The sequence below is a fragment of the Scardinius erythrophthalmus genome (genome assembly GCF_964197995.2).
Source record: "Scardinius erythrophthalmus genome assembly, chromosome: 16".
In the NCBI taxonomy this organism is placed as follows: domain Eukaryota; kingdom Metazoa; phylum Chordata; class Actinopteri; order Cypriniformes; family Leuciscidae; genus Scardinius; species Scardinius erythrophthalmus.
Genome location: NC_138236.1, coordinates 22,440,364 through 22,463,176, shown reverse-complemented (window position 1 = coordinate 22,463,176; position 22,813 = coordinate 22,440,364). Strand labels below are relative to the sequence as shown.

The following is a 22,813-nucleotide window of genomic DNA, read 5'->3' as shown; positions in this document are numbered from 1 at the left end:
CTATCTATCTTTGTAAAATCTAAATATATATATATATTGATAATTTATACAGTAATTTATAATATTTTTTTTCCCCTATATATCACAGAAAATATTCCAGACATCACAAACCAGGCAAGAGGGTCAGAGATAAACAGATAAACACGTAACATGGCTACTAATAACTACGTCTATTATATGGTCTCTTTTTCCTTGTATGCTATCCCCTGATATTTTCTCCACACAAACATACGGTCAGAATTAAAGATAAGTCACATGATAAGTGAAGCATAACCAATGGGAACAAGGCCCTCTTTGTGACCTTGACGACATCGAATCCAGTCGTGGTCCACACCTCCCAACAGAACAAGCTCCTCCCCCTTCCTGAAGCTCAGCTCGGCTCCAGTGCCTGTATGGTCACACAGAGTTCTGACCCCCCTGATCAACCAGAACACAAGACTCAGAACACTGACAGTAATAGCAGCCGTTAAATAAAATTAAATGATAACATCAAAACCTCTATCTATAAATTCAAATCTCAGCTTAAAACCTGTTTGTTATTGCAATATTATCAGTCATAGTGTGTATTTGCTTCATGTACTGCTCACTGTGTTTGTATGCTTACATCTTTCTATGCTGTATGATTGTCAGTTATTGTTCTTTATTGTGAAGCATACTTGAGCTCGGGAAAGGTGCTATATGAATTAAACAATATTATTATGTATCATTATTATTATTAAAACGATTAAAAACAGGTTTGTTATTTGACTTAAAGCTGAAATTCTATATAATGTGGATATTAGACGAGTGAAAAAAAATTACTAAAATGACTAACTGAAATTAAACTAAACCCCCCAAAAATAAAACTGAAATAATAAATGAAAAATATTTAGAAATATAAAAAACTAATAAAAATGAGAAAGTACATAACAAAAAACTAAACTACTAACTATTTAATTAAAATTAAATCTGAAAATGTAAAAATAAAAGCTTATTTAAAATATATATAAAAAACTACATTAGTATATTAATAATATAAAAAAAAAACTGAGTAAAATGTTCAAAAACAAAATAGATTGTGCTTTATGGGTCAATGAGATATAAAAATTATCCATGATAAATCAAACTTAATGACTCTACAAATGTAGTGTAAAGTAATAACACATTTTCCTTTCACCTTAAATACGTGCACACATCTTATAATTAAGTTATATATTTTAAGGAAAAGCTGTTGTTTTGCAAATATAATGAAATATAATTTTGTAAGTATTGAATTTTTGGAAAATTCTAAATTATTTTTAATTATTTCTGAATTCATTAAATAATTAATTTATAGAACAAAATGAAAACAAAAATAGGAAAAATTATGCCATTGACCTAAATACCAAAGACCCTACAAAAACACACTTCAAAAAAGGCCCTAAAAAAGTTTGAACATTATTCTCATAAAATGCATAAATGTAAATCTCCTAAGAAGAATGTGAATAATCCAATAAGAACTTTACCTCAGGGGCTTTGGCTGATCTCTGGTTTCATTAATCTTTCCATTTTCATCTTCTTCCTTATCTTTGTTTCTCTGGAGCTCTTTCTTCTCAGGCGGAGAAACCTGGCCAAGATTCACTATGCGAGAAAAGACGGATACGCCAGGGGAGAGCCACTGAGATGGACGTCTAAAAACAGAATACAAAGATCCGTCGCATGAATAAACCTGACACAAATGTGAAACAAACTAAACTGATATTTAAAAAAACATCATCAAACCTGCTTGTTGGTGGGTTGTTGGGGCTCTTAGAAGCTCCAAAGAGCCGTCCCATACCCCAGGGAACAGCTGCTCCACTATCCCACAAGGAAAGATCCTCTTTTGGTTGCTGCCTGTTTTCAACTGGACTTTTTGGATTCAGTGAGAAGCCTGTTTTGAAGTCATCTGGTGAGTTAGGACCTTTAACGTCCTCTGTGTTAGTGGCCAAACCAAAGTTCTGCCCTAAACGTTCCCCCAAACGCATTACTGCCCCCCAGCCTTGCTGAAGAGCCTGGCCTGCCTGCTGGGAAAGGCTTCCGACATTAAGAGGTGCGGAGATCTCATTCCCGTTAAACCATGATAATGGCGGAATGGCTTCCTCCTTGGTGCTGCTTGATGACAGCGAAATTGGATTGCGATAGGCTGACACATCAAGAACCTGACTTGTGAGACCTGAATTAGGGTTGGTGTCTAAACCCAAAATGCCAAGGTCTTGCTCTAACATGCTTCCAAGATTATGGCCATTTCCTTGGAAAATCCCCTTGGGTGACAAGTGGAAGCTGAAGTCTTCATTTGGCGGGCTATATATGTCAGAAGTGTGACTGGCTGGGGTAAGATTTGGGGAGGAGGGGTCAAGGTGGTGATGCTGAAACAGCAGGTCGAGGTTAAAGGTCAGAAGAGAGAGAGGCTGCATTAGGAGGAGAAGCTCCTCAAAAAGAGGCTGGCAAGAAGTGAGTGACAGACGCATGAAGGAAGTGGGGCGATAATATGTTTCCAACACATCTGCGGGACAGTAAAAAAGTTTTTGGTTAAAGGCACCGTATGTAACTATTCTAACTCAAACTTTACAACTTCTAGATTTTAAAGGAAGTTCGAAAGAGTCGTCGGAAGTGACGGTGAAGTCATGTGACTGTGGTGTAGTTTGTTTATAGCATAACTTTAGCTTTTTACTTCTGGCTATTGTATTTAGGCTTCAAAATTCACAAAATTTTATTTATAAAGATTATCTTGATGAACAAAACAAGTAAGAATAATGACTTTTTGTTTTTTCTGTGGTAATCCAAACGCCAGTTAAAAAATCTTATTGGCTTTTTGTTGAGGATAGCAGGGTGATGCTCACTTCCTGGTTGGGCTACAAAAACATGCCATTACTGCAGCATTCTATGAGAGCCGTTTTTAGCTAATATTGTTGTTAGTAAATTTTGATCAATGTGAAATGATTTGAAGAAAATAAAAATGTAATGTTTGTATTTTTACAATCCATCATTGGCATCACAACCCCAGAGCTGATAAGATATTGTTCCAAAAACTAGCATAAGACGGATTTTCCAGCACGGACCACTAGAGAACAGCAGTAAACATGAATGCTTACCACTGCAGGACTGTAGATGCGAAAGCCAGTAATCCAGAAGCTTGACACTACATGACAGATTAGAAGAGAATAAGAATAAGTGGAGAAAAACAAGAAGAAAGAGACACATTAGTCATTTTGCCAATGAAATCATCTTAGATAGACGGAGGAAAGTTCTGACTTACTTGAGAAGGCCAAACAGGAAGGCGTTGAACCTGTGTCTGCTCTGCTTAAGCTGGGGAAGCCCCGCTACTTTAGTCTGGAGGTTGTGCAAAGCCTGTGTGCTTGGGCCTAAAGGAGCACCATAAATGAAGAGAAAAGATTTTTTAAAGAAACATTTAAAGGTGCAGTATGTCATATTGACAGCTAGTGGTTGAAATGAGTACTGCAGTTTAAATTCAAAATATTGGAGAGAGTTGTTTGAGCTACAGGAAAGATAGATGGATGGCAATGCTTATTAGGTCAGATAGAATCTGTAATCTCTTTGAAATACTGTCAGATGCTCTCGGGGTAAATGTAGAACCAAACCCAGTGCTTATTACTGTATATTAGGTCATTCTAATGATGTACATTTGTTTAACAGTGCTCAACAGAAATTTCTCATATATTGTTTAGTAGCAGCCATGGAAATGTTGTTACTGTACTGGAAAAAGGCTGACCCTCTACCTATTAAATTGTGGCTTGAGGAATTGTTGTCTACTCTACACCTGGAACGAACAATATACCTTTTGAAAGGCAATATTGGACTTTTTCATAAAATTTGGGACCCTTTCATTCGTTACCTCAATAGGAATTTTATTCATTAATGCAATATACTGTAAGTTAATTGAAGTGTTGTGAATTAATATCACCTGATTATATTCAACAATTATATTTTTTGTGGGTTTTTTTGTTGTTGTAATTGTATATAAGAAAATCACTCCTGGAGCATGCATTTATTTTAAGTTATTTCATGACTGAATACAAATTTAATTGACAAAAACAATCTGTAATCTCTGACCAAATTCATTTGCTGGATTCCATGGCTGCAATACGCAGTGTTTTCCGCCAACTGGCAACCCGGGATGTCGAAATACTATTGGGTAAATTGGCAGTGGGCGGGATTACACGAACCAAAACAAAAACATACATTCCGACATAGAACGCTCATTTTGAAGTAGAATAACTGGCTCAAGAATTGTTTTTTCGGAGAAACAAGAATGTGAACTTAGCATGTTTCCTAAATAACTGCAAACATAGTAGTTTTATGCTTTACTACAGTCAAAAACATTGCATACAGCACTTTTAAGTTGCATTTAAGCAAATCATTAATTATTTTAAATGCTAGGAAGAGCAACAGTATGAATGTGTACAATGCTGTACGGTTTATTTAAAATCATGCTAAAGCTGCAAAAAATATGACACAATGAATATGAGCAGCAAAAACAAAAAAACATTGAGGGAGAAAACCGAGGAATATTTAAAGATTGGAAGTATGACAGAGATGCATGAGTCAATACTGCAGGGATTCACAGAGCCAGAAAAGAAGAGAATGAAACAAGTTTGAGGATGAAGGAGAGAGAAAGAGAGGTAGAATATCAAAATTTGATACTTAATCCAGGTCCAGATGTCTTATACCTGGTTTGGTGGAGGCCTGAACCAATCCCCAGGGTGAATTTGGCCTTCTGCCTGCAATGAGGTCACTCTGGTGGGGCTTGAGTCCATCACAGAGAAGGCTGCGCAGGGCTGGACAAAGGCACTGCAGTACCAGACGACCCAGAGAGGGATTTACACTGCTGTCTCCAGAAAGAGTCTGTCAAAAGGGGTCAAGAAAAGGACAATGGAGGATAGACAGATAAAAGGAAGGGAGACAGACAGAAAGAGAAAAAATAAAAATGTGCAAAGCAATGGGAAAAAGAGATATGGGATATAAAGCATTTAAAATGAATAAAAAAGGGTAGAGTAAAGAGAGGGAGCAAGAAATAGGAAAAAGAGGTGAAAAGGTGCATGAGGTTAGTGTGCAAATAAGTAATTTGCAAAGCTTGTGTTTATGGACTTTGATGTACCTTATTTACTGAGTAAAACTGGAGAAAGAAAAAGGAAGAGATAAGCCAAGTGCATGGAAGTGGCATGGAGAGAAGGAAAAAAAAACAAAAAAAGGGAATTTACTAATTTTAGTTCAAAATTTGTATGTTTGTTTTTTCTGTGGGAATTTTTCTATTAAACTTAAGTGGGGTTAATAATGCCAAGTTTGAAAACTAAAGTTAGCACAAAACTGACCTTCTGTACAACAGTCCTCGATGAACTGAATTGAGCCAAAATGGCCTCCACTGCCACACTGACTGAACTGACAAGAGCTGTGTGACAAAAACATATAAATTTACTATTTTCTTTACAAAAAAAAGAAAGAACTTTTTGTAATCATGAGATATACTATACTATATTACTTTTCTTTTCTTGCAGGCATGCAGAAGACAGCCCTTCAGCACTCAGTGAGGTCCTCACATCATCTCCCATCCAGGCTGCTTTCTTCTGCTCAGAGCCGGCAAATGAGAAGCTGCGAACCGCTATTAGGAGGGAAAGACAGCAGGGTGGAGTTAGAAACTCGATTAACGGAAGATAATGTATTACAGTTGATCCTGACTCATCCAGTGCAGTGCATGACAGCAGTTCGTGAGGATTGTGTATAGATCTGATACAAATATTCATGAATAAATTATGAAAGATATTTATTCATTCAAGACATATTTAGGTTTGTCACATGCATTACCATAAGGTAAGTGAAAAACAAAACATGCTGAGCAGCATAAAAAAAGAAACAATTATAAATGTAAAAAATTACACATATATATTAAATATATATATATATGCACTATAAACACAAAAAGCAAAGGTTAAATGAAAGCAAGTATATTTATATATAAAAAAATTATTACAGCTACATTATGTAACTTTTTTGTTGGAAATTAACTAAATTTAAATAATGGGCGAGTACATTGTAAATCCATCTTCCAAACAATGTTTTTGCCTTGGCCTTTAATAATTTACATTTTAGAGTTGGGACAGATTTTAACAGAAAATGCATACGCCTTTGCCCAGCATTAATTCTGTGCATGTTTACATCATATTCATAAATAAGAGAGAAGGTCAGGATACTATATAATGTAATGGAAGATGCATAAACAGTTTTTAATCTCTAAACCAATTACTTTGGTCTATTTGTCTTTTAGCCAATACTAGCTGAGTTAATAGTTAACTATAATAGTTTACACTGTTTCAGTCTGATGGCCTCAAGTCATCAGATTTATCCATGCAAAGTACCACTCACGTAATTACCAAAACAATGTTCCTCCACAAGTAACTTGCTGTATGATTCATCCGCTGGAGGGTCAAAAGTTACATACTGTAGTGTAGCTTTAGTTAAAAGAATTTATAACAAAAAAGGAACACTAACAGCTGAACAGTAAAAAAAAAAAAAAAAAAAAAAAAAAAAAAAAAAAAAGCATGAAATAAGCCATATATTATCACTTTCAGAAAGAGGTTGTGATGTCATCATGCAACGGACAACCACATATTTCACACTGTCACAGACACTGACAGTGCTACAATATCCACAGGATTATGAATGAGACACACAGACAAACAGACATAGAGCTTTACAATCAAAGAAAGTGGGAAAGAAGTGGAAGAAAGAAATAGAAATGAGAATGGACTGATTTCTTACTCGAAGTGAGCGGTGGTGGACTCTGAGAGTGAAGTATGGGAACCGATGGCTCCCGCAGAGGGGCTTGAACAGGGGGAGTGTACAGATAAGGGTAGTAAAGGGGTGCAGCAAGGGCAGGAAGGGTGTGACTACGAGGAAACAGGGGTGAGCAGAGACGGGCAACATCTGTGCCTGGAACTGGAGGCCCGGACCTGTGGGGAGGTGAGATCGCTCCTACGGGGGACAGCCGTGGTGGGGCGCCTTTATGCAAGGGGCAGTTTTTGGGGTGGTAAAGATAGTAGGCAGGGAAAGATACAAGCTGCTGTTTGTTCATTAGTGTGTTTTCATTGCTGTCATAAATCGGGTTGATTGGTGGTTTTGAGTTATCAATGTTGTCTGAGTTCAAATCAAACAGCGAGTCGTCATCTTTATAACGTTTTTTATTCGCATAGCTCCTATTTTTGAGGTTTCGCATAGTAATGTAAGTCTCCATGTCAATGTTTTTGTATGGTGTTATGTCACCCTCAGTGAGTGTGTTAATGTTAGTTGGTGGTTCAGGGTCAGTGAACAGCTTCAGGGTATTTCTTGTGTATTTGGCATCACTGTAGAGTGAATCATTATTTCTGACTGAATCTACTTCATTGTTATACTCAGGACAGAAGTTGTTTTTTGTCCTGTCAGGATCATGCCCACAGATGTATAAAGAATCTAGGAAGCTGTCAGCATGATTACAGCGGTGGTACAGAGAATTCATGTTACCGCTGAGATCATTGTCTTGTTTACTGAACAAAAACGCATTGTTTTCTGGCCCAGCACAGTACAGGGAGTCCGTATAGTCATTTTTGCTGCAGTCAAAAGTGGAATTTATGCATAATGGGTTTGAGATGTTCATGGAACCCTCACAGTGGGCAACGGCATGATTCCTGTTAGTGTCAGTGTGGTAAAATTGGGAGGCTTGTGACAGGGGAGCAGAGTGCAGGTAATAAGGTGAGGTCAAGGAAAGGGACAGGGGAGGTGAGGACACTTCAACGGGAGCATTATGGGAACAGGAGTGAAGAATTATGAAAGTATAACAATAGAGAAGATTCAGAATCGAAAGGATGGGCAGAATGGTAAAACAGCAAACAGTAAAGAAAGAGGAAGAAAAAGAGAGAATGGAAAAATGTTAGTGTCATTTTGAAGAGAGAGAATGCACTTGATGAAACATGATAGAGAACTCCTTCAAACATTCAATATGCTAAAGAGAGTATTTTCTGTTATAATAACCATACAAACATTAGAACACAACACAACACAACATGACACAGTGCATGGGGAAAGTATGTATATTATTCACTGTACAAAGATGAGAACATTTATACCATAATAATACATTTAATGTGGATAGCACATTTTATGAAATGCAACTCAGTGTTTCTCTTAAGTGTTTCACATAACATTAAAGGAATAGTTCACTTAAAAATGAAAATATTGAAATATGAAAGTATTTTTTGTCCTACTATGGAAGTCAATGGGGTTCATCAACTGTCTGGTTACCGACATTCTTCAAAATATTTTCCTTTGTGTTCAGCAGAAGAAAGAAATTCATACAGGTTTGAAACAACTTAAGGGTGAGTAAATGATGACAGAATTTTCATTTTTAAGTGAACTATTCCTTTAAATTAAAATAGAAAAAAAGAGAAAGACTAACTATTTTAGCCTAAATAAACAAGGCACAAGACAAAATTGCATTAATTGAAAACAAAGTAAACTGTTCTTCAACAATTTCCTCAAAAAATGTATACAAATAAAAAGTACTCAATCCATAAAATTGATTTAATACACAAATTCCTTCTTATAACTGCACAGTACAGAGTGCCACACCCTTATATCTTTTCTTTGTCTTTTTTTAGCTAAACATCCTACAATCTTTTATGGCAGTATATGGTGTGCAAAGCCTAACAGCACTACATCTGATCCCTCAACATCCAACCGGGTGCAGAAAAGCATGCACTCTCTGTCTAGGATCTCACTAGGAGCTGTACATGGATCACATTACACCTACAATGGCAACTTTGACTTAAAAGGCAAGCTACAAGACATATGTGTTTCAGGATATGCTCTTTCATATGCACAATATTGACAATTACTTTCTGACTCTTATCAGTAGATTGCAAGTTTCATTTCAATGGATTATGGTGACTAAGTGTTGTAAAACTGAACCATCCAACTGAACTAAATTTTGAATCATACAATACATACAGTATAGAGTATTGTGATTTACTCACATAAAACCATTTTATTTTACCTTAACATGTGCTGATCTCTCTTTCTCTCTCTAAAATGAAGTCAGTTTGACTCAGTATTTCCTGTTTCTCTGTTGCTGTATTGTGATTGGTGTAAAGGTGAGTCACGCCTTTCCTACACTTAAAGGCATATGGTCATTTTCTTGTGCTAACTGATAAAGTCAAAATACGAGTGATGATGAGTGTAATGATTCACTAAATAGAAATTTTGTAACACAAAATGATAACAGAAACACAACTTGAAGCACTAAACAACAAAGTGTTTCATTTATAAATGATAATATCCATGAAAAAGACGAATATCACAAATATTGCCAAAGCATGGGTTAGCAGAGTTGCATGATAAACTTGTAAACAAAAATGAGGGCTCCTCCAAATGTACTTGCTACTCAATTTACAGGCACATTAGAGGCCATTTATATCTGTTGTCAGTGAAGTAACCTGATCCAAGCAAATTTGCCTTTTTCCATTGGGCAGATAAAAAGTGCAGAAAGGAGCATAGCAAAAAGGAAATTGCAAATAATAAAAAGCGAGAATAACAAGCATAGGAGTATCAAATTAATAAAAGGAGACAGCAAGGCATGTCAGAAAGATGACAAAGTTGAGGACAGAAGCAGAAAGGTTTGGGATGTGCATCACACTATTGTCTGAGACAATATTTGTGATGGTAATGTATCATTTTAAGGAAAATGCCAATTCATTTGACTTAGAAATTCATAGAAACTATTGACTGAAAAAACAGAAAGGTTGACTGAGGAAATTATGACAGAATGTGTGGCACGGCAAGGGAAGAGAGGATGACAGAAAAAGGGAATTAGCCTGCTGAGAGGATGAATAATTAAAAGGCTTTGTGACATCATGAAAAAACAACAGAGCATTAAGCTTGCTGCATTCTGAGATTCCCTCCAGTCTTGCTCTGCTGATTCATCTACCCATCTGCCTGTGTGACTCTCATCTTGGCTCATCACTTTCCATGCCATCAGAGCATTGTTCTTTTACTTTCTCTTAAATATTCCACTGAATTTGCACTGTTTAATGATGTTGATGAACCTTCTAAGACAAAACAGGTCAGAGAAAACAAATATATTTATGAAATGCAACTTTACCTGTTGTCCTGGATTCCAAAGTCCACGCTCCATCTGCCATTCCCCTAACTTCCACTTCATCCTCGTCTTCCATCGTTTTGGTGTGAACAGCTTTATCTCTTTCATCACAAATAGTCCTAAGGCTGCCTTCGCTTACTGAACAGCCAATTTGTTGGGACACTTTGGGTTCTGCTGGGCAAACATTTTGTATATTCAGGCGGCACATTTCCCTAAAGAGGGACAATGAGACAGGAGTGGGTGGCGGCTGAAGAAAAGAGGCTTGTGCTTGGGAAGTATATTCCCAGCCATCCCCATCAATTTTTTCTCTTCTCCATTTGAGGTTGTACAGGAAATCAGGGTCTGGGGTGACGACAGTTGGATCGGGTTCTGGTTGAATAGGGGCTGGATTGGAGCTCTGTTTGCTTCTGTTGCGTAATTCTTTAAATGTTGTGACTTTTAAACCTGAAGTTAAGCCTTTTTGTAATGTGCCATTATTGGACAATTTTCGCATCTCATGAGGTGGCGATTCTGTTTCTGGGGTGAAGGCTATCAGCCAATCAAATCTATCCGGGCGAGATGCATTGGCAGGTAGAGTGCATGGCTTAAGAGGGGGAAGTTCAGGAGGATTGGAGACAATTGGTGGACAAGGGGGCAATGGTCGTGGAGGTGGAGGAGGGGGGGTGTCTGAAATCATAGAAGTATAATCAAAACTCCCAAAGCTAACATTCGGGATGTTTGTATTGCTAAGATCAGTGCTGTAATATGAGTTGGGAGATAGGCTAACATTGGATCCACAACTGCAGCTATGATTACAATTTCCACCATTTCTCTTACGTCGTCTTGCCATTTCTGTGAATGATGTTGTCCTGATTGCTTCCTTCTGTTCATCTTTAGAAATGTCCTTTTCACTGAGAGTATCTAATTCTTTTACACCTGCAGACCTGTCTTTCTCAAATCTGGTTCCTTCTCTCAATATGGAGTGCAACCCCTCATCTACACCATCTTCCTTGTGTGTTCTGTTAACACTGATTTCTCCAAATTGAGAGACATCAGACATTGGCGGTTGCTCATTCTCCAGGACTACATCTACACAGACACCCAACTCGGGACTAAGTTTAAGCAATTCAGCTTGGGTGAGGCCTGCTAGTGCAAGCAACTTTCTGATTTCCACATCCAGAGCATGGAATGATGGAGGGGGCAGGAGTGATGGTGGAGGTGGAATAGCTGGAGGCGATGACATTGCAGGTGGAGGTGGCAATGGAGGAGGTCTGGATGTTGGTGGTGGAAGGGACAGAGGAGTCTTTTCTCTTTCAAGCTGAGCAAGCCTTTGAGCCTCTAGACGGGCTATATGACGTCTTCTAGGAGGAGGAATGGGTGGTGTGGGGGAGACGAGAGTAGGTCTGTCTGTATTTAGGGAGAAGTAGGGCACAGGCTGTGATGGAGGAGGAGGAAGGGCAGGAGGTTTCAAGGCTGGGGGTGAGGATGACAGTGCAGGCAAGGTAGGAACAGGGACCCTTGAAGAGAAAGGAGTGGTGTCGCTGGTGGATGAGACTGAGAAGGCATGTCCACTGATGTTCTCATAAGTGTGTGTTTCTGGGTGAGCACTCACATGCCTTGTTGGAGGCTTTGGGGGCCGGGGAGGAGGATCCAATGGCGATGAAGCAGTTGAATCAGAGGCAGGGGTTTCATCAAGGTCAGAAGGAGCTGTCAGATCTACCCCTGCATCAGAAAATTCCTGGGAGTCACTTGATTTGTTGCTTTTATACAAATTCCATGCAATGTCAATGTTGCCCATTTCATCCAAAACCCCAGTGATATCCTCACTGTCAAAGTCTAACCCTTCCTCCTGAAGTTTCACAAGATATGCCAGCTTAACCTCTTTGTTGACCCTCTGAAGCTTCTGCTGGTGATCCAATCTATCTCTGACAATCATCTCACCACCCAATTCCCAATGTGCCAGCCTAACAATGCGGTAGAACAGATCCATTTTGCCCAACTCTTCTATGGAGTCTAAAAAATGGAGGAGATCCACTTTGATACATTTTCCTTCTTCTGATTTCTTGCTCTCTGTGTAGTCAGAGGAAGGAGAGCAAGGGGCTGAGGGATAGCCTTCATCGGAAGAGCAAGGTGATCTTGCAGGGTTGAGATCTAATGGTAAGACATTGGAGTGAAATGTAGGGCAATTAGAGACCGGTGAGCGAGAAGATGGACAGCTTTCAGTGGCCTCTTGGTCCTGTGATGACAATGAAAATGTATCAGGGCAGTCACACTCCAGATCTGAGCAGCTGCTAATGGATGTGGAAGAAGATGAGGTAGAAGATGTGAGGGAGAAGTCTAGCATGGATTCTGGGCAGTTGCAACTAGAAGGGACAAGAGTATCATCATCTTCATCATCTTCATCATCATCATCATCTTCATCATCTTCACCATCACAATTGCCGTTACCATTGACATCAATATTGCCATTTACATTTACACTGCAGTCATCATTTTTTAGGTCACCACCCTCTTTTTCATCCAAATTGTCATTTTCCTTCTCTATCTCCTTCACTGGGATGTCATGAGGTTGCTTTACTTCTGGCTCACACTCGTCTTCTTTGATGTCTTGTTTTGGAACTGCCAATTCCTTCTGAGGAGGTGGCGGCGGTAGCTTCATTTGTTGCCTGATGTTTACAGTGTTATTGTTGTTATGGTTGTGATTAAAAAGGCTGTTGCTATCCTGAGGTGAATGACCATCACAACACAGACAAGGTAGACTGGGCTCATTGCAGTTTGGATCCACAGCTGGGGCCAGGTTTGATACAGTGTGTCCACTTTTTGGTTTTAAGATTGCTGGAATTGCGTGAGCACCTTTCTTCTGTGGCCGCACCAGTTTGGACTGAACCACTGGGGCTCGTGCACCTTGACCGGGGCCTTTTAACTTGGAAGACTCAGGTGGTCCCCGAGTGCCACGCCGAGGGGATGAAGATGCTATGTTCATGTTTTTGTCATCCCTCTTAGCCCCTTGGCTTGGTTTGGCCTCTGTGCGCCTATTGTCAAACCTGCGGGAACGTGGGGGCACAGAGGGACGAGAGGAGGGGTGCATGGTGGTATAGTTTTTATGTGCCTGATTATTATTTTGATGTTTGTCTAAGGAGTTTGTAAACATATGGGGTCACATCCTGGACTTAGTTAGTACCTGAAATATCAAAAAGACAGATTCTGTTTAGAAACACAAAAGCAAAAAATAAAATAAAATAAATACCACCTTGCTTAAGAGTTCGGACAAACATTCCTCATAATTTAACATAATTTGGTAAATTTTATAGATAAAGTATTTATCTGTTGTTCCTGGACTAATATTAAACATCATTATTTTTTCCAGTTTCTCAGAACATCAAACTATACACTATTATGTTTGACTGAAACACAAGTACCAACTGTACACCACCATAACCTATGGTACCATAACCTTTTTTTTTTTTTTTTTAATTGCTGGCATTCTTAGTACTAATATTACATTTTCTGTTTTACAAATAATATATAATTGTAATAATATTGACATAATAGGCCTATATAATACGTATCTATGTGTGTTTGTGTGTGTGTGTGTGTGTGTTTGGATCAGTATTTTGTGTACTGTAGGCATATTATATCAATATTATAGCTTTATTTCAGAGTCTTTTATTGTATTCTCCCAATCCATGGCCTCAGAACAAATTTGTTTTCATTCTCGCAATTCTTACGTTGTTTGGAGAATAATAATATAAATATATGCTCATGCCTAGAGAAAATAGAACGTGAACTGTAGCTTTAACATATCCAGAAATTTCTTAATTCCACTATACAATATCTATATGTTTTTTCTCTGCGGGAGCCAAGTGGAGCAGAAAATCATAGCAATAACTAACGCTGTTTTCGCTCTTTATAAATACCGTGGGCAATGCACTGCTCGCGCCCAATGTCCTTGGATACAGAGGATGTAAATCTAGGCCTAGTGAGCGCTTTAGTAGGCTAAATAAACTCATGATCGACATAAATACATGAACATCCTGTTCTCTTTTTAATGTTGGTGGCTATTATATTAAATATTTAAAGAGCGTTTTAAAATGATATTTTAAGATGTGATGATACGAGTTGTGTTGACACATCCTCCGTAGACTTTAATGCTACTGTATCAATACGTTAGACTAAAATTTCACATTAATAACGTATCGGGTTATGATATAGCTTCGAAGTATTTCCATACAAGCAAAACTAAAATAAAAAGATCAGCAAATAATCAGAAAATTCGTCAATAAACCTATAATGCATCAAATCTAGCGTACAATGTAATACAAAAAACACGAATTTACCCAATTCCCAGAAGGATATAAAGGGTGCGTTCTTCTTGATCTCGATCTCTATTCCACCGAACAAGCCATGACTCTGAAATTATTATATGCCGTAATTCTCTTTCCTCCAGTCTATCGCTCCGTCATCTAACCCTCCCCTCCTCTCTCTCATCCCATCCTCGAGACCACACCCCTCCCTCAGCAGCATCTCTGGAGTGCTGCGCGCGCGCCCCCGCGGCTCTCACGCACGACTCGACGCTTCTCTTGCACACACTCATTCAAACACCTCACAAAGAGAAATGCATAGTAAAAAACGTTTCTCAGATTTGTTTATTTGCACATTTCTGTTTTTCTGTATTCTACATTTACAGCAATATTGGTGATTAATGATCACCTGACTGGACACTTGACAGACATTCTGGTAGTCTATAATAAATGTACAGTACAATCGTTAATGTGACAGGTTTCACAAAAACAAACCAACAAAAAAGCTAGAATTCCGAATTAAACTGCCCTGAAGTGCCATTGTGTTCTGCTTGGAAAGATATTTTCTCTAGGGTATTTTCTTATTATTAAATAAAATATTTTATGGAATATGTGCATCTGTCCACTGGGTTGGTTCTCATACTTACAAAAAAATAATAATATATTTAACCATTTACTTATTTTTATTTTATTTCCTTCTTTACTCTTCCAAACATGTTGACAATAATACAATGCAAAAGCTGATGAAAATATATGGTTTATATATGTACCTCAATTTAAACACTGACAGATGTACTATTTGTAGTACAATGCCTGATCTCTGAATCACCCGATTGCATTTTTGATGCAAGAATAAAAGAGGAAAAACAAATAATGATGCAACATAATTAGACTTTTTTTTAAATGCTTCTAAATTATTGACAGTATATTTAAAGTGCAGTTAAAATCTACCATTTTCATATTCCAGTAAAATCCCTCACTGCATATTTATTTGACCCTGAAGTCTGTGTGCCTAAAATACTCAACTCCATTGTTCAAGACCCACCACTTCCCTGAACCACACCCTCATTTGTTCCTCTTATATATTTTCTTGGCAAAATTAAGAAAAACAGCATGAGGCAGATTCTTGGCATGAAGTTGGATGAGTTTTTGAAGGCGGTGATAGCTCTCCTCCTCATGTTGATGGTATCGGATAGGCATTTCCAGAGTATCATACAAAGCCTTGACCCTTTCAACACTTTCTGCATCACTACGCCCATAACATGCCTGAGAGAAAGAAGACAAGTCAGAAAACCGTTAACTCTCCCACATTAATGTGTTAAATTTTTGCATTCATTATATTTGTTTGTCATTCAGCAGCCCCACACTTTCTCACCTCTAGTTCTGCCCTTTGTTCAGGTGTCATGATGCCCAGTGCGGTCACCACCAGCCAGCTGCATTTGTTGTCCTGTATATCTGTGCCGATCTTTCCAGTCACTGCAGGATCACCATAGCAATCCAGGTAGTCATCCTGTCATTGACAAACATGTTATGAATGCTTTGAGATATTGCAACCAGATCTGATTGAGGATACTAGGCTTCAAAAGTGTTGCTTTATACTAATACTGTATACCTGTATCTGAAAGAACTCTCCCATCTCAAGTAAAATTGTTTTAGCATTGTTGTGTTCAGTCTCATTCTCAATCCCTGCCTGTAATCAATTAAAAAAAATTATCACAAAAATACTTCTTTTCACAAAATATACACAGAACACATGTATGCATAACTCACCATGTACATGGCTGCAGCCACAGGGAGATAAAACGAGTAGAATGCAGTCTTGTATTTCACAATGGCTTTGTACCTGAGGCAAATATATTGTAAATCAGTCACGGATAGGCAATTGGCAAATAAGAAGCTATAAATAAATCAGCAAGCAAGTATTTAAAGGGGACCTATTATGCCCCTTTTCACAAGATGTAAAATAAGTCTCTGATGTCCCCAGAGTGTGTATGTGAAGTTTTAGCTCAAAATACCCAACAGATTATTTTTTACAGCATATTTAAATTGTCACTTTTTGGTGACCAGAAAAACGCAGTTTTAGGCCGTGTGTCCACCAAAGCGTTTTTACTCGCGGCTGGCGTGTTTTTTCAATTGTTTTCAATGGGAGCGCCGCGTTTTTAAAACGCCATGAGCGTAACGAGGCGCTGAGCGTCTTTTTCACGCTGAAGCGCTGAGCGTTCGGCGTTTTTTACTGGTCGCCGAGAGTTGAAGAATGTTCAACTTTTGGTAAAACGCAGCGCTCATCACTGTCACTTTTTACCCAACCGTCCAATCACAGTGGAGGAGGGGCGGGACTAATACCACACCGACCAACCGCGTCCGCCACATGATTCTGCTTGTACAACGTCAACAGATGACAACAAGCATAATAACGGAACAAAATCAAGAGCCAGATAAAATACATTACATTGTATTGACATTTTAATATAGAATCAACACAGAAACAAAATATGTGTGAAATGAGATACTAGTAAGACTTTCGCGGATATTCCGTATCATAACAAGCAAAGTGTCTCGGTCTCAACCGTCTCAACTGAAAAAACGCTGCGCTGCCAAAACGCTCTCAAGCGCCCACAGCTGAGCGCCTAGCGTTTTCAGCTGGCTAATAACGCTTTGGTGGACACACGGCCTTAGTGTGTGCCCTTTAAATGCAAATAAGCTGCTGCTGCCCGGCCCAGGGGGCGGAGCCTCACGAGCTCGCGCTCAGTGTCAGAACAATCTCATCTCATGGAATTATGATAATATCAGAAACTCTCAGTAACAGTGTTCATTTCGACCCGGAGTCGAGCAATAATACCTACAGAGTCAGAGTGCTGTATGGAGATGGAACAGGTATAGTTTAGTTTAATTACATTTATAACGTATTTGTCATCTGCTTGTATGTATCCACTATTATTAGCCTACAAGTCTGCTGTTTAGGACCAGGTCCGAATGATGATCAAACATATACTGATGAGTTTAATAAAGTTTATTGTACATCACATAAAAGATGAAGCGTCATTTTTACTCCAGAAAATCACTGTAAGAGCTGAGTAAACACAGTATAAGAAGTGCGCAAGTACATAAACGAATTTCGGTAGAGTTGAGGGAGCATTTTCTTTGAAAACAAAATAATTCCACCTCGTCTTCAGCGGCTGCCTCAGATTTCGGGAGTAAATAGAGAGAGCTATGTGGGCTAATACATCCAGCCACACAACACCTACAACGTTTGGAAGACATTCTCGTCAGTGCAGCAATGGTGGATGTGTACAACTCGCTGTGAACTCGATCAGGGCCCGTTAAAGCGTAGGGTGGTGATGGCGCAGTGGATAAGACACATGCCTTTGGTGTGAGAGACCCGGGTTCGAATCCACTGTGTCCAATGTGTCCCTGAGCAAGACACTTAACCCCTAGTTGCTCCAGAGGCGTGCGACCTCTGACATGTATAGCAATTGTAAGTCGGTTTGGATTAAAGCGTCAGCTAAATGAATAAATGTAAAAATGTAAAACGGTAGTGACTGTCAACACTCGTGGGCGGGGCCTGTGGCATTAGTGACGTCACTAAAGCTGCATTCTGAAAACAGGTTGTTGGGAGACGCTGCTGATGATTTATGGGGATTAATAAAAAAGGAGGAGTGAGTGGATTTTAATCACTATTGGGTGGCTGTGTACACACACTGCCAACACACATTTATGTCCAAACAGCATGCAAAAGTGAATTTTGCATAATAGGTCCCCTTTAAATTGTCTGTGCCCTAAGTTTAAAAAGTCTAGCTCAACTTCTCACCTCTCCATGGTGAAGCGATCAAGGTCAATTTTGTGTGGAGGTGCAGTCATCAGATCTAGAGTTTGACCTAGCTCTGTCTGGAAAGAGGTCTGTAAGGAAAAAAAGATTCACAACTATGCCTTTATCTATTAAACAATATGCAGCTAATGTGAGGTCTGTAAGGAAAAAAAGATTCACAACTATGCCTTTATCTATTAAACAATATGCAGCTAATGTGAGGTCTGTAAGGAAAAAAAGATTCACAACTATGCCTTTATCTATTAAACAATATGCAGCTAATGTGAGGTCTGTAAGGAAAAAAAGATTCACAACTATGCCTTTATCTATTAAACAATATGCAGCTAATGTGAGGTCTGTAAGGAAAAAAAGATTCACAACTATGCCTTTATCTATTAAACAATATGCAGCTAATGTGAGGTCTGTAAGGAAAAAAAGATTCACAACTATGCCTTTATCTATTAAACAATATGCAGCTAATGTGAGGTCTGTAAGGAAAAAAAGATTCACAACTATGCCTTTATCTATTAAACAATATGCAGCTAATGTGATAGAAACAGCTTAACAGTTTTGTGTACCTTTGTATGATAAGTTAAAATGTGCGTACATGTGTTATAGCAGACTACTAAACCTTTTGTGTGTGTTACCTCAGTAAAAAGCTCAAGCAGATGGACATAGTAGCGCTGTCCTCTGCAATGTCTGCGAAGAAGGCGGTAGATCGCCCCCTCCAGGAGAAAAGCGTCATTAATGGCATCCAGACCAATACCTTCCTGCCAAATTCAAAGAGCACAATTAGCACAGTAATACTGATATACACTACTGTTATATAATATAACATCTTCTTTCAGTCTTCTGTGGAATAGCGTGTTGATAACCAAAAGGTGTGTGTTCCATTTTTGACTGTACAGTGGAAGTCAATGGGAACCAAAACTGTTTGGTTACCAACATTTTTCAAAATATCTTCTTTTGTGTTCCACAGAAGAAATAAAGTCATGCAAGTTTGGAATGATGACACTTTTTGGGGTGAACAGTGCCTTTAACAGTAAAAATTGAATAATCATGATAAAAATTATTAATATTCTTGTGTTTGAAAAAAAAAATGAAATGAGCATTAATCAGTTACCTTCTTATACCAACAGGGTTGACCCCTTCTTGTCATGGATGCATCCATGATGTCATCAGCCACCAAGAAAAATGCCTGAAGCTGTGAAGAAATCAAAAAGTTTTGCACTGCACTATTATCTTTTTTCTTAAAGCTACACTGTGTAGGATTTTAGGATTACGACTCGCTCGTATGTATTCTAAATGGCAGATTCTACGCTTATGAGAATACTTGATTAGTTGGTAGAAGTAATTACACATTAATGAGCACATATCATTTTGAAAGAACAAAGTGTTTTTTGCAAAGAATCAACATAAAAAATTAGGTGTAACAGTGTAGTTTTAATTTTTTCCACAATTGCAATTTATAGTTTCAATTTTACATACTAGTTCAATGCACCATCCAACCAAAAGGGCTCGGTGAGCTTCATCAGGTGGCAGTTCAGAGGGAGAAACTAACTCCCGTAAAGAACCAATCACAGACAAGCCTCGGTTTCTCTTGCCTCCAGGGGCATTGTACCGAAGCACCTAGAGAAAAATGACACATTTCACAAAACTGACAAATAATACAATAGATTCTGTGCAGAGTTGATTCAGAATTGTTTCAGATCTGTTCTGGAGTTTTAAATTCCAAATGCTTTGTAATAAAAGTCTCCATGTGTCTCAACTCTAGCATAATTTGTTCTTTTGAACATTGGCATGTTCTTTATGTCTATGTACCAACACCATGACATTGACATTTGGTTGCTGATGTCATTTAGTATACTTCTTAAATAACATTTCCCATTAGATAATCAGTGCAGCCTGTCATCTTTTATCTCTTAGTCTTGCCCATGTTTCTACAGTACTGGTTGTGAGAGTTTACTTTACTTCTCTGAGTCTGTTGAGGGCATCGGTGAGAACTGGATCAGTGAAGTCCTGCTCTGTAAGTTCAGACACCAGATTTTCAAATTCCCCATCAAACAGCTGAGAATCCGACAACATCTTTCCTTTCTGCTGGACACCGTTACTGCACCTGCTGTCACCCTGAAGTGATGGAGCACACAAATACAGTACACAAATGTACAAATGATATAGACATAAATACAAAAATTAGGCAAACATTTGACAATATGATTAGTGTATGATTTGGAAACAATGAAAATAATATGTTGTCCTAAATTTAAAATACATACTAACAAAAATAAAAACCTACAGACAGCTTATTGTTCGTGCGTTGGGTTTAATCCGCAGTAAAAGCCTGAGTTTGCTTGCTTGCTTTTATGTAACATTGCCAAATTAATTACCGTATACCAATTTTATGAAATAACAGCAAGGAAATTACATAGCACGATAAACATAACATAAGCAATTCAACTTTCAGATGTAAACATGATCGCATAAACTTTGCTAGCTTCGCTAAGAGCAATATGAACATTATTCAGATAGTATTTAAGATTTACTCATTCACTGTACACTTTTATCATGTACGAGGTTTACTTTGACTTACCAACATTGGGAATCTATCCTTGCCCAGACTAAGTTACTGACACACACACATATCTGTGTGCTTTTATTTCACATGCCGAATGCAAAGTAAAGACGGCCCATAAGATCGAAGGCGTACCACATATTGTAGTTTTTCTGTACATTTGTTTCGGTTTAAAGTTTTAATTTTTAAACTTCAAGTACCGAAATGCTTTGCGCATGATCTGTTGGGGCGTGTAAGCAAAAGCTCATATGACATCACGAACATCCATTGGCTGACGTAATCGAACGAGGATGGGCTCCAGAGAAATTAGCCAATGAGAAGAAACTATCCAGGACGCAAAGGGTGGAGTGAATGCAGGTGAACCTATCAGATTTTGGCAAATTATCTCTTAGCATAACCCAGAGCCATAGAGAGAAATCATCTCTCGATGGCTCTGGCATAACCATAGACTGTAAAAAATAGAGCATAACATAGGGGAGAGCGGGGAACAACCATACTGTCTATTGGAACAACAACCTAACACTTTTTGTCTTTCTCAGTTTGTGTACAAGTAGGGTTCAACTTCAGATTATTTATTTTTTCCCGCATTAATTTCACACATGACATGTCTAGTACAAGTGTATACTTTTTTCTTGATTTACCCCGAACGAATGGAAGTGAAATGTGACAACATGTCCCATGTGTGACATGTGAGGGGCACATTGTAACATGACCATATGACAGCTACTCCTATGCATATAACACATATGACAGCTTAAAATGTTTAAAAATATACTTTGTCAATAAAATATGGCATTTTTTAATAATTAAAAAAAATCTGAGTTTGACAACAAACACACTGCAAAACACAGCTATACAGCATAGTTCAAAACATTATAATAATTAATCATTTCTGAACATTGACTCTCAGTCTTTATTCACCTTTCTCATGGTTTCTCAATAGAATTCATAAAAGTATAATACTTTTATGAATTCTATTGAGAAACCAAGAGAAAGTTAATAGCATAGAGGCGTTGCTAAAGCTCTACTGGGGCACAGGCATAGACATAATATACATAGACGCCCTATTGGCCGCTTTGGAACGTTGCTGCGATACGTCAACGCGTCCGCCATTTTGTGGAGGGCAAGACTGCGCTGTAATCAAATGCAAGTAAACTGCTGAGCTGCGGTTTTTCTGTATAAAAACCAAAAAAAATTACATTTATCAACCGATTTCAGTGGTTTGTATGTGGTGTACAAAAAAAGTTCCATCTGTAGTTAGTTAAACTCTCGATAGTTAGACTTATATATTATTATTTTTTTTTTAATAAGGAATGGCCAAAGCTCTGGCTTGTCATGTATTTAGCTTTTCATTCTTGGATAAGAATTGTGAACACCCCCATACTGAGATATAATTTAATTTTCACATTAAATTAAATAAAGTTTTCTTATTGTGGGAAAAGCATATTCTGTCATTGACCCGATTTTAGCAATAACAAAGATAACTGATGGATCCTTTATGGTAATATGATATGGTACAACTACAGTGCAATGCAAATAGTAAATATAAGATAAAGTGAGAGGTAGGCTAATAGTAAATAGTTTAGTCAATAAAATAAACAAACAGTATACAGTAAATAAAATAGTAATGAAAAGTATAATTATATAATATCATAAGTACTAATATAATAATAATAATAATAATAATAATAATAATATATTGATAATAGCATATAGTTTATGTATACTTTAATAATAGCAGTAGAATATGAAATATCAATTACAGAATATAGACAATAAAAATAATAGGTTAAATAGTTACTATGAATAGTAAAATAATTTGACAGCATAACTATAATAGATTGATAATTGTAAGTGGTATATTATTATAATAACAATAATAAATAATGTAAATTTATACATTTTAAAATATTATTACATAGGCTATATAAAATAAAAAATGACGCAACCCTGTCTCTTTTTGTTAAATTTCAGTTTTTAAAAGGTATAAGAAGCTATACAAATCAAGAAATAAAGTA

The 22,813-nt window shown here is 37.7% G+C and overlaps 3 protein-coding genes across 10 annotated transcripts; 1 reads left to right on the top strand and 2 right to left on the bottom strand.

Moving 5' to 3' along the window:
* Positions 1–155: 155 nt before the first annotated feature.
* Positions 156–14,583, bottom strand: rusc1 (RUN and SH3 domain containing 1). Of its 2 annotated transcripts, XM_081389850.1 has the most exons (11): positions 14,455–14,583; positions 10,142–13,298; positions 5,495–5,614; positions 5,328–5,404; positions 5,114–5,131; positions 4,686–4,860; positions 3,254–3,359; positions 3,090–3,136; positions 1,741–2,500; positions 1,485–1,649; positions 156–417 (listed from the first exon to the last, which is right to left on the bottom strand). In XM_081389850.1, exons 2-11 carry the CDS (start codon positions 13,266–13,268, stop codon positions 252–254), a joined length of 4,761 nt encoding a protein of 1,586 aa, XP_081245976.1. In that variant the 5' UTR covers positions 13,269–13,298; positions 14,455–14,583; the 3' UTR covers positions 156–251. The 2 variants fall into 2 exon arrangements, with proteins under 2 accessions (XP_081245976.1, XP_081245977.1); XM_081389851.1 differs by lacking the exon at positions 5,114–5,131.
* Positions 5,698–20,527, top strand: LOC308705037 (uncharacterized protein). Of its 7 annotated transcripts, none has more exons than XR_014031867.1 (5): positions 6,865–6,972; positions 8,643–8,816; positions 9,079–9,134; positions 15,817–15,919; positions 19,363–20,120. XR_014031867.1 is itself a non-coding variant. In XM_081389853.1 (5 exons), exons 1-4 carry the CDS (start codon positions 7,851–7,853, stop codon positions 15,823–15,825), a joined length of 303 nt encoding a protein of 100 aa, XP_081245979.1. In that variant the 5' UTR covers positions 6,923–7,850; the 3' UTR covers positions 15,826–15,919; positions 19,363–19,989. The 7 variants fall into 7 exon arrangements, 1 of the variants encoding a protein (XP_081245979.1); XM_081389853.1 differs by having other exon boundaries at positions 6,923–7,914; positions 19,363–19,989; XR_014031866.1 differs by lacking the exons at positions 6,865–6,972; positions 9,079–9,134 and adding an exon at positions 5,698–5,823 and having other exon boundaries at positions 19,363–20,501.
* fdps (farnesyl diphosphate synthase (farnesyl pyrophosphate synthetase, dimethylallyltranstransferase, geranyltranstransferase)) lies at positions 14,746–20,914 on the bottom strand. The gene is made up of 10 exons (XM_081389852.1): positions 20,814–20,914; positions 20,195–20,350; positions 19,712–19,852; positions 19,347–19,427; positions 18,871–18,993; positions 18,227–18,315; positions 16,189–16,261; positions 16,031–16,108; positions 15,794–15,928; positions 14,746–15,684 (listed from the first exon to the last, which is right to left on the bottom strand). Exons 1-10 carry the CDS (start codon positions 20,817–20,819, stop codon positions 15,484–15,486), a joined length of 1,083 nt encoding a protein of 360 aa, XP_081245978.1. The 5' UTR covers positions 20,820–20,914; the 3' UTR covers positions 14,746–15,483.
* Positions 20,915–22,813: the final 1,899 nt, after the last annotated feature.

Coding starts and splice junctions, on each gene's coding strand:
- fdps (XM_081389852.1), bottom strand. Junction 19,853..20,194: donor CCCTCAACAGACTCAGAGAA/GTAAAGTAAACT, acceptor ATTTTTCTCTAG/GTGCTTCGGTACAATGCCCC. Junction 19,428..19,711: donor TTGGATGGTGCATTGAACTA/GTATGTAAAATT, acceptor ATTTCTTCACAG/CTTCAGGCATTTTTCTTGGT.
- LOC308705037 (XM_081389853.1), top strand. CDS start 7,851: ATGGGCAGAATGGTAAAACAGCAAACAGTAAAGAAAGAGGAAGAAAAA. Junction 7,915..8,642: donor AAAAGAGAGAATGGAAAAAT/GTTAGTGTCATT, acceptor GTCTTTTTTTAG/CTAAACATCCTACAATCTTT. Junction 8,817..9,078: donor TGGCAACTTTGACTTAAAAG/GCAAGCTACAAG, acceptor TCTAAAATGAAG/TCAGTTTGACTCAGTATTTC.
- rusc1 (XM_081389850.1), bottom strand. CDS start 13,268: ATGTTTACAAACTCCTTAGACAAACATCAAAATAATAATCAGGCACAT. Junction 2,501..3,089: donor GCATCTACAGTCCTGCAGTG/GTAAGCATTCAT, acceptor ACTGTCCCGCAG/ATGTGTTGGAAACATATTAT. Junction 1,650..1,740: donor AACAACCCACCAACAAGCAG/GTTTGATGATGT, acceptor TTCTGTTTTTAG/ACGTCCATCTCAGTGGCTCT.